Genomic DNA, 11,046 nt, shown 5'->3' on the forward strand with positions numbered 1-11,046 from the left:
CATTGCAGTAATCCATTTTGGATGTAACTAAGGCGTGGACCACTGTGGCCAAGTCTGGCTTTTCAAGGTACGGTCACAGCTGGCACACAAGCTTCAATTGTGCAAAGGCCCTCCCAGCCACCGGCAACACATGAGCCTCAAGTGTTAGCGCTGAATCCAGGAGCCCCAGATTGCAGACCTGTGTTCTCAGGGGGAGCGTAACCCCGTGGAGCACAAGTTGCCACCCTATACCCTGATTGGCCTCACGACTGACCAGAAGGACCTCTGTCTTGTCTGGATTAATCCTCAGTTTAATCCAGTCCATCATAGCTGCCAGGCACCCGTCCAGGATACGGGGAGCTTCCTTGGAATGAGGTGGAAAAGAGTAGTAGAGTTTTGTGTCATCTGTGTAGAGATGGCAGCCAAGTCCAAAACTCCGGATGACCTTGCCCAGCGGTTTCATGTACTATGCCTGTTCTCGCAGCCTATTGTTTTGTTATTGTTATTTTTTAAAGCTAATTGTATTGTTTTAATCTGCTTCTGTAAACCGCTCCAAGCGAAATTGGGAGTAGTGGTATACAAGTTAAATAAATAAAATAAATGTTGAAAAGCATGGGGGAAGGAATAGACCCTTGCGGGTCCCCACAGGTCAATGGCCAGGGGTCCAAGCAGGTGTCCCCCAGCACCACCACCTGAGTATGATCCTCCAGGAAGGAGTGGAGCCACTGCAATGCAATGCCCCCAAAACCCATTCCAGAGAGCCAATCCAGAAGGATACCATGGCCAATGTTTTCAATAGCTACTGAGATATCCAAGAGAGACAACAAGGACACACTCCCCGTCTAGCTCTCTGTGAAGGTCATCCCCCAAGGCAACCAAAGCCATCCCCGTTCCGTGACGAGGCCTAAACCCAGACTGAGCAAGAGCTAGATAATCCCTGGAGTTTTTATTTATGGATGGAACAGCCTTCAGGTAATTAAACTCTTGTTAAAGGGGATTTTTTGGGAGCCAAATGGCCGGAGGCCCCAAAACAAACCTGTGTTATATTCATATTCTTCTCTGTCTGGATTAGAAGGCATTTTTCTTCCTGTTCTCCACCCTCAACTTGGGCCTCTATGGACCACTAAATGGCGCTGTTTGTTTCTTTCCCCATTCATACAATCCTGCCTTTAATTGGGTTTAGCTCCAGGCCAGAGGAAAGGATAAGGATTGGTCTAGATGACCTTTAGGGATCCCATTAATTCATTCATTGTGCCTTCCTTTATGGCAGGAATGGAGTCAGACTGGTCCCTTTCCAACTCTAGGAGTCGGCTTATATTATTATTATTTATTAAGCAGCGGCTAGATGTCCCTCTGTTGGGAGGGATCGGGTGGTGCCTTCCTTTGTGGCAGAATGAATGGGGTCAGACTGGATGGCCTTTGGGAGTCCCTTTCCAACTCCTATGAAATGCCTATCACATATTGCTGTCTCAATCATATCTATCAATGGCTGGATGGCCCTCTGCTAGGAAGAATTGGGTGGTGCCTTTGCCTGCCTTGGCCAGACTGGATGACTCCTATAGGATTCTAAAAGGGGAAAACGCCTTTATTTTGGAGTTCTTATAAAAAGAGGCGAAATGGGAGCCTGGGGGATTATTATTATAATTGCCTATTCCTTCCTCTGAAATCTATGAGCAATAGAGTCCAAGAAAGGAAGTAATAGCAAGGGCCACCGGATTATATGACTGTTCCCATTATTGCAAAGGATTACATGACTTTAATGCACGTGGATGAGACTCTGCTGCCATCATATCGCAATAGGGAAGGATGCAAACATCACTAGACCGAACCCCCCCCCCCTATTTTCCACAATGGGCTGACCTATTGTAGAATTTAAAAAACTCGAACATTGCAAAAATTCAACAAATATACATATTTCTATCAAAGATCCACATTAAAACTGCTTTTCTATAAAATACATGTTAAGTACACGAAACAGACATCAAAGGACAAGAGTTTAAGATTCATCGTTAAAAACTGTCTGGGTTATTTATTAACAATGCTATTAACAATACATTGTTAATAATAATATCAATAATATATTATTAAAATAATATAAATTAATACTATTAATTTATATTAAATATAATATTAATATCAATGTTAATGGTATTAATATATTAATAATATTAACAATACAGTATTAATGATATCAATAAAATATTAATAATGATATCAATACTATATTAATGATATCATAATATTCTTAATTTATATCAACTGTTATAGCATGATTAATAGAGTATTTCCAATAAGATATACAATAAATTATTTAAATGATGTATTGTCGAAGGCTTTCATGGCCGGAATCACTGGATTGTTGTAGGTTTTTTCGGGCTATATGGCCATGGTCTAGAGGCATTCTCTCCTGACGTTTCGCCTGCATCTGTGGCAAGCATCCTCAGAGGTAGTGAGGCCTGTTGGAACTAGGAAAAAGGGTTTATATATATGTGGAATGACCTGGGTGGGACAAAGGACTCTTGTCTGCTGGAGCTAGGTATGAATATTTCAACTGACCACCTTGATTAGCATATAATGGCCTGACAGTGCCTGCAGCAAACTTTAGTTGAGAGGTGATTAGATGTCCTTGTTTGTTTCCTCTCTGTTGTTGTTAAATGATAATAATTTTAATATATTAAACTTATCAAGAATGTATATATTATTAAAATAATAATTTTATATATCACATTATTTTATTTTTTTTATAATAATTTTTATTAGGTTATATGCTAAATACAACGAAATATCACATTATTATTAATGTAAATAATATATTATTAAAATAATATATTAAATTATTATTATTATTATTTGAAACACAACAAGATGAGTCCACAGCAGACAAGATCACTCTACTGGCTGTTATATTGGATCACACGTCAGACACTTCCCAAGTGTCTAGGACTGTGTGATGTATCAGCTAATAATGCGTGCAGATCCCAGTAAGGTGACCTTCTGCAGCTGGGAGATGATTGTGTTTAAGTGCAGGCCAAAGTCTTTAGGCACTGCACCCAGTGTGCTGATCACCACTGGGACCACCTTGACTGGCTTGTGCCACAGTCTTTGCAGTTCGATCTTTAAATCCTTATATCATGTCAGCTTTTCCAGTTGTTTCTCTTCAATCCTGCTGTCACCTGGGATTGCAACATCGACAATCCATACTTTGTTTTTTAACACAATCGTGAGGTCAGGAGTATTGTGCTCCAAAACTCTGTCTGTCTGAATTCGGAAGTCCGAATAATAATAATAATCTATTATTATTATTATTATTATTATTATTATTGGGTGGGGTTCTGGGAATTCTATTCCAATAAAAGCAATGTTTTCAAGCTCTGCTGATTAGAATAGAATGACATTGAGGTAAGAACGGAATACAAAAGGATCGTGCTGCTTCTTTCATTTTGTGAATTAACTGATACTTGTTAATTAACTTTCTCATCTGCAGGGGGAGGGTTTGCACCCACTCCGAGAGGCTTTGAAAATTTCAGTAGAGAGTGTTTTAAACTTGGAGGCTATGATGGGGCTCCATAATGAGTAAGATAGACCAAAACGGTGGTCTAGATGACCTTTGGGGGTCCCCTTCCAATGCTAGTGGGTGGCAGGCTTCCTTGGCTGGATGATGGGCATCTTTCGCAAAGCAGAGCCTGGAAAAATTGCATTTTAAAAGAAACTACCCCTATTAATAATATTATTACAATTAGAGTTGCTCTTGGTAGAAACCAATAAGCAATCAGGGGCCTTTAGCTTAACAATAATAAGAAGACAGCAATAATAATAATAATAATAATAATAATAATAATAATAAGGTAATAACAATAATAATAATAATAATAATAGGCTTTATATAAGAACTTCTGTTGGTAGAAATCGAGAGCCATTAGCATAATCATCATGGTAAAAACCAATTGGCAATCAGGAAGCATTATTATTATGACGATTATTATGATTGCTCTTGGTAAAAAACAGGCCTGAGGGGGCAATCAGGAATAGTAATAATATACACAACACCTACTCTTGGTAGAAACCAAGAGCTATAAGAATAATAACAACAACAATATACACAAGGTCTACACTTCATAGAAACCATTAGCAAGTAGTATAATAATAGACTTTACACAAGACCTGCAAATGGTAGAAATGGAGCCTGATTGGACTATAAGCCATTAGATGATAGTGATGATGATGATGATGATGATGATTATTGGTAGTAACCGAGCTTGAAGGTCAATCAGGAGCTGCAATTATTATTATTATTATTATTATTATTATTATTATTGACACAAAAGCACAGTATGTCACAGCAAACGAGATCTATATGCTGGATTTCGTATAACAAAATCACAAGTCAAACACTTCCCAAGCGTCTAGGACTGTGTGATGTATTTTCGAATGATGCGCACAGATCCAAGTAAGGTGGCCTTTTGCAGTTGACAGATCATGATTTTGTCTATGTTTATTGTTTCCAAATGCCGGCTGAGATCTTTTGGCACGGCACCCAGTGCGCCAATGACCACTGGGATCACCTGTACTGGTTTATGCCAGAGCCTTTGCAGTTCGATTTTGAGGTCTTGATAGCGGCTGAGTTTTTCCTGTTGTTTTTCCTCAATGCGGCTGTCACCTGATATGGCGACATCAATAATCCAGATTTTTTTCTTTTCCACAATCGTGATGTCTGGTGTATTGTGTTCCAAAACTTTGTCAGTCTGGATTCAAAAGTCCCACAGTATTTTTGCATGTTCATTTTCCATGACCTTTGCAGGTTTATGATCCCACCATTTTTTTACTGCTGGCAGGTGGTACTTGTGACATAAGTTCCAGTGAACCATCTGGGTCACAGTTGTGTCTTTGTTTGTAGTCCGTCTGTGTGATTTTCTTGCAACAGCTGAGGATATGATCCATCATTATCATCATCATTATGCTTTAGGCCAGCCCTGCTCTTGGTAGAAACTGAGCCTGAAGAGTCAATTAGGAGCTGCTATTATTATTACCATTACTAGCCGTCCCTGCCACGCGTTGCTGTGGCCCACCTGGGGATTCTGTGTGGGAGGTTTGGCCCAATTCTATCGTTGGTGGGATTCAGAATGCTGTGATTGTAGGTGAACTACAAATCCCAGCAACTACAACTCCCAAATGTCAAGATTCTATTTTCCCCAAACTCCACCAGTGTTCACATTTGGGCATATTGAGTATTTGTGTAAAGTTTGGTCCAGATCCATCATTGTTAGAGTCCACAGTGATCTCTGGATGTAGGTGAACTACAACTCCAAAACCAAAGGACACTGCCCAGCAAACCCTTCCAGTATTTTCTGTTGGTCATGGGAGAACTGTGTGCCAAGTATGGTTCAATTCCATCGTTGGTGGGGTTCAGAATGGCCTGTGATTGTAGGTGAACTGTAAATCCCAGCAACTACAACTCCCAAATGACAAAATCATTTTTTTTAGTGAAAGACATACAATGGGTTGTTAGGCATATTGTGTCCAAATTTGGTGTCAATTTGTCCAGTGGTTTTTGAGTTCTGTTAATCCCACAAACGAACATTACATTTTTATTTATATAGATTATTATTATTGCTACTATTTTGCTTTAGACCAAAGGTGCTAGGCGAGAAGGGTAGACTTCCCAGTTGTTTGCCTGTCTTGCCTTCTTGATGTCCAATTCTGCATTAAAAACTTCCAAATAGAGATTTCTTTCTCGTACATGCACAGATGGACCTGGCTCCACAAGAGTTACATGTGAAGGAGATCTTGAAGTCTTCATGCAGAACAAGTTGAATATGAGCCAAGAGTGTGATGCAGCAGCTCAAAAAGCCGATGGGATTTTGGGATGCATTCAAAGGAGTCTAGTGTCTAGATCGAGGGAAGTCATGGTGCTTTTGTATTCTGCTTTGGTTAGACCTCTTCACATGGAATACTGTGTCCAATTCTGGTCACCACAGTTCAAAAGAGATGCTGACTCTAAGATGGAAGGTGTCCAGAGGAAGGGGGCGACTAAAATGATCAAAGGTCTGGAGACCACGAATTCCTATGAGGATTGTCTTAAAGAGCGGTGTCTGTTTAGCCTGCAGAAGAGAAGGTTGAGAGGAGACATGAAAGCCATGTGAAAGGATGCCATAAGGCTTGTTGGCCCATGTGACCTCTTGAACTCTATGATTCTACAATCAAGGGGTCAGAAACACAGGTGGCTTCTGACTTCAAGACCCATTATCCCCTAAGATGGCAAGGAGGCAATTTGACTGCACAGATCATCCGTGATCCTAGACCATCCGGTCAACACTGCGAAGAATGTCCTACTTCCGGTCAGGAGGGACCACCACCACGGCATCGTTTCCAACATGGCCGCCAATCAGCAGTGAGACGGCACCCTCGACGTGGCCCACTGCAGCCAAAGCAACCACTGCCTCTTCAGTGGCGAAGCCCATTTTTTGGAGCTGCTGAAGCCTGCAAAAGAGAATGGATGCCTTCAGAGTCTACCCATCCTCATCCAACCCCAACCAAGCCCGAACCTGAACCCACTCTATATTTCGGAGTCGATTCATTGTAACCCTAACCCACTTGGTATTTCGGAGCCTACCCATCCTCAATCTAATCCTAACCCACTCCATATTTCAGGCTCTACTCATCTCCACCCTAACTCTAACCTACTCTGTATTTTGGAATCTACCCATTCTAAGACTAATGCACTTCATATTTTGGAGTCTACTCATCCCAACTCTGATATGCCCATCCCAAGCTAGATATGAGATAATGACTCAGCATTCCATATTTTGGGGCCTACCAATCCTAACTGTAACATACTCTATATTTCAGGGTCTACCCAAACCTAACCCACTACATATTCTGGAGGCTAGTCTTCCCTAGCATTACCCTAACCTAACCCTATCTTGGGTTTACTTCATATTTTGGCACCTACCCAATCTAACCCTAACTCTAACCCATCCACTACCTGACTCTAACATCTCTAACCCTAACTCCATCCCCACTCTAATCTTAATCCAACCCCACCCTAACCCATCCTAACCATAACCCACTTCACAGTTCAGAGTCCACCCATCCCCAAACTAATCCTAATCCAACTCTGATACATTCCATATTTCCGAGTCCATTTATCATCTATCTATCATTGCCGTAATCCAATGTGTATTTGGGAATCTACCAAACCTTAACTAACCCAGCCTAACCCCAATTTTTCAGAGTCTACTCATCCCCAGCATGACCACAACCCTAACCTGACCCCAACCTAATCCTAACCCACTCCGTATTTTGGAGTCTGCTCATGGTCCACCATTTTACCGGAGGGACGAGACGGATGATTTGGAAAGTGTGACCTCTTCCTTGACCATGTCTTCCAGGGAGGCCTGGATGCCGGCTTGGAGCAACTCCTCCTCTATTAGGGCTTCCTGGAAGGCAGAGAAAGGTACAGCAGGGGACAAGGAAGGACTTCCTCTTGTCTGTGATGGGGATTCACTTGGGAAAAGCTCTGGGAATTGAATACTGGATGCTGCGTAAATCCTGGGAAGGAAAATGAATGTGAGGTCTGGTCTAGGGGTAAGTCAATGTTCATACTGAAAAGGAATCAAAGTGGGTAACATAGGCTTACTCTTGTGTTTTAGCAGCTGCCATGGGGTTCGTAACCGGAAGGCTTCTGGCTTCTGGGGGCCGGACGAAGTGAAGGAACGGAGGGATTTGGATTTGAATCCTGCTATGTATCCTTTCTAAGAACCTGTCCGATGGTTCAAGGAGAAAGAAAATCCCAGCACGGTCTGAGATATGTCAAGGATTAAAACCAGATTTGTTGCTATTTTTGACTTCTGACCTTTGACTAATGTTTCCCAACGACAGTATTTTTTTTGAGAGAGAGACTCCCTTTGGTTTTGAGCTACTGGACGTGGACTACATTGTGGCTACTTTGGACAAAAGGCCTGTACCTTCCTTACGCTCCCTGTAGGTCATTTGGGGTAATTGGTGGCCAATTTTGACCCCTGGCCTTTGGCTAAACATGACCCAAGGATATCTTTTTGGAAGGACTCTTTCACTATTGGACTGCTAGTCATTGGAGCCAGAAAGAAACCAGAAGGGCTACACTTGGGTTACTTTGGGCTAGAGGTCACTTTTGAATGTTGACCTTTGGCTAAATTTGATCTAAGGCGAGAGTGAGGTTTTGAAGGGGGGAGAAGACACCACTATTGGCTCAGCAGACCAGTCATTTGGAGGTCTTCCTCTCCCATGCTCCCGAGAAGTCATTTGAAGGTATCTATACTCATTTTTGACCTGTACCTTTGGACTAAACATCACCCAAATCTATATTTTGGCCAGTTTAGGATTCAAGGATACACGCCAAACCAGTCAAGAGGCCACAGATATGGAGGAGGAAGGATGACTGGGGTGAAAGGGCCTGGGTCAGCCCCACCAGTGCTCCGGCCAGCAAGGCGGTGGACATCCAGCCAGAGAGCCCCTTCCGCCACTGCTGAGAACCCAGGAAGACCAAGTGGACCGGAGTGTAGCCACTGACTACAGCATTTGAGTGACCGCCCCAAAGTCCGGCCAGAAGGAGGTACATCAAGGCTGAGATGACCGCCCCAAGGACAGCGGTGTAGAGGAAGTGTATGGTGCCCATGCGCAATTCTGGCCGCCATCCAAAGAGCGGGAAGAAGAGAAGGCTGACTGACAGGAGAGAGATGTCTGAATGGCAGAGGCAGTATGTTACGAGGCGGAAAGCTGCAGGGAAGAAATTGACACAGGTTATTGCGCACTCAAATCCGTCAAAATATGGGCAGAAGGTGACAACTAACAAAAAGGGAGTCCTTCCCAAAAAAACACGGTGCATAACAGGATCCTCTGTGGGATACAATTCTCACGCAATCACGGACCTGGGTATTTTTCACAATAGTGGAATTCTGTTCTCCCGCAATAAAGGGATACTGTGTGTGAGCAACAGTGTAATAGCAGGACAGGAGTATTGCTATTGCTCAGAAGCATAATACAGTTTTTGCGAATTACAAATGGGCACAGTATTTGATGCACAATAGCAGGATATAGGTATTGTGGTACAGAATAATAAGGTTATTTGTGGAATAGCCCAATAGTTACAGTGCAAATGAGAAATAGTTAGGGTCCAATGGCATAATATAGCTGTTGCGCGATAGCACAATATTCCTGCACAAAATGGCATATTGGCTATTGCTCAATGTTGTAATATCATTATTTTACATGTAAACAATATGTTGCTTTTCCAATTTCATAATATGCAATTGCATATTAGCTTGATATAGGTAAGTGTCCAATCGCACAATATAGTTGCCGCGCATGGTAGTGTAAAATAGCAGAAATGTGAATGGGCAATAGCAGAAACTGTGGTGGGCGATAGCATGATACCCTTTTTTGCGCAATCATGGGGAATGCTTTCCTTATTTTCTGGCTGAAGCATGCCATAGGGTCGCTCAGAAGGGCCAACAAAAGCCAGTGCGATTCTATGGCTAGCCTACCTTGCAAGGGATTTGTGAGCAGGCCGGGCACTAAGGCCAAACCCTCCTCAATGTCCATCCACCAAACAAGGAAGAGAAGTCCCATGAGGCTGGAGGAAGCAACAGGGGGCCACTGCAAGTCCCATTGTCCACGCCAAAGCCGTCGTATCCGCATTCCCCTGCAAAGCAACAAGTCCTGTGATTGAAAGAGTCCCTTTGGGGAGAAAGGACAGGTGAAAAATAAAGTATTGTTCTTATTATTACAACTTATGATATAGTACAATCAGAGGCGGCCCTAGATAATTTTCAATGGTAAGCAAACTGTATTTTGCCCCCCCCCCCCCCAACCAATCACTGATATATATTTTCTGTTTGTCGTGGGAGTTCTGTGTGCCATATTTGGTTCAATTCCATTATTGGTGGAGTTCAGAATGCTCTTTGATTATAGGTGAACTATACATCCCAGTAACTACAACTCACATATGTCAAGGTCTATTTTCCTCCAAGAGCGCCCCTGAGCAACATCAACTATACTGCAAATGCTTACTTTGCGTAATGGGTTGAGCCGCCCCTGAGTACAATGTATTATATAATTGTATAATATATATAATATATAATATATATAATAGTATAATATACTGCTAGTGTATTATATACATTGTGGCATAATACTATAGTACAAGATAATAATATATAATAATATAATTGTTTATTATATATTACTAATAATATTGCAGTCTAGTGGTATAATAATTTATAATGCTAATATTGTGCTATACTCATAATATAATATATACATATAATATTATTAATAATATTATAATGAGTCCCCTTGGGGAGATAGGGCAGTATGTTTTATTATTATATAACAATAATATTGTAATTTACCAATACTAATAATAAAAATAAGTAATACTGATAATATACAATAATATATCATGGTATACTGTTTTATTGTTGTATATTTGAAGTTGTAATGTTTTTGATTGTGAGCTATCATGCCCAGTCCTGCTTTTCAAACTCACCTGGACAGAACCATTTCCTCCCCTCTATGCAAGCCTTTGCTGTCTTCGCACCCCTATTTCCCTTCATTGGAAGAGTCCAAGACTCATCGTTGAATAAGAAGAGCAGGGGATACCAAGGAGAATAAGGGGGCGGGAAGAACGTGGCGTTCTTCTACATTGGCCTTCATTTGCTCCCTCCCGCCCCCTTTTCCCTTTCATTGGAAGAGTCCCGTGCCATAGCTTCCTAACAGAAGGTCGGAAGAGTCGAAGTCGGAAAAGGGGGTGAATAAAGCTGCACAGTGGGAGGGGCTTAGGCTTAGACTCCTCCCATCACTCAAGCTCTAGCCTCATTTCCCCCTCACTTCACTGTACCCTTTCGTTGGAAGTGCAAAAGCTTATACAAGGGCGGGAGATACCAAAGCGGATAAGGGGCGGGGGAAGTGATTCAATTTCCTCTCTGGAACGAATCCCTCTTCCATTGCATTGGAAGACTCTGAGAACGAAAAGCTTCGACAAGAAGGACGGGGGATGCCAAAGTGGTACAAAGGAGGGAAAAGCGATTA

The 11,046-nt window shown here is 42.0% G+C and overlaps 1 protein-coding gene across 2 annotated transcripts; it reads right to left on the bottom strand.

The window, feature by feature from the left end:
• Window positions 1-2,773: 2,773 nt before the first annotated feature.
• Window positions 2,774-10,825, bottom strand: RHBDD3 (rhomboid domain containing 3). 2 transcript variants are annotated; one of them, XM_060785312.2, is made up of 6 exons: window positions 10,505-10,825; window positions 9,501-9,693; window positions 8,350-8,733; window positions 7,616-7,778; window positions 7,309-7,527; window positions 2,774-6,456 (listed from the first exon to the last, which is right to left on the bottom strand). In XM_060785312.2, exons 2-6 carry the CDS (start codon window positions 9,652-9,654, stop codon window positions 6,306-6,308), a joined length of 1,071 nt encoding a protein of 356 aa, XP_060641295.2. In that variant the 5' UTR covers window positions 9,655-9,693; window positions 10,505-10,825; the 3' UTR covers window positions 2,774-6,305. The 2 variants fall into 2 exon arrangements, with proteins under 2 accessions (XP_060641295.2, XP_060641294.2); XM_060785311.2 differs by having other exon boundaries at window positions 9,501-9,658; window positions 10,505-10,816.
• Window positions 10,826-11,046: the final 221 nt, after the last annotated feature.

Source organism: Anolis sagrei, chromosome X (genome assembly GCF_037176765.1).
Source record: "Anolis sagrei isolate rAnoSag1 chromosome X, rAnoSag1.mat, whole genome shotgun sequence".
NCBI lineage: Eukaryota > Metazoa > Chordata > Lepidosauria > Squamata > Dactyloidae > Anolis > Anolis sagrei.

What these genes read in the sequence shown, in the direction of transcription:
- RHBDD3 (XM_060785311.2), bottom strand. An exon ending in CCTCTTGACTGGTTTGGCGT is followed by an intron (nt 7,779 to 8,349) that starts GTATCCTTGAAT and finishes GACATATCTCAG; the next exon opens with ACCGTGCTGGGATTTTCTTT. An exon ending in GCAGCTGCTAAAACACAAGA is followed by an intron (nt 7,528 to 7,615) that starts GTAAGCCTATGT and finishes TTTCCTTCCCAG; the next exon opens with GATTTACGCAGCATCCAGTA.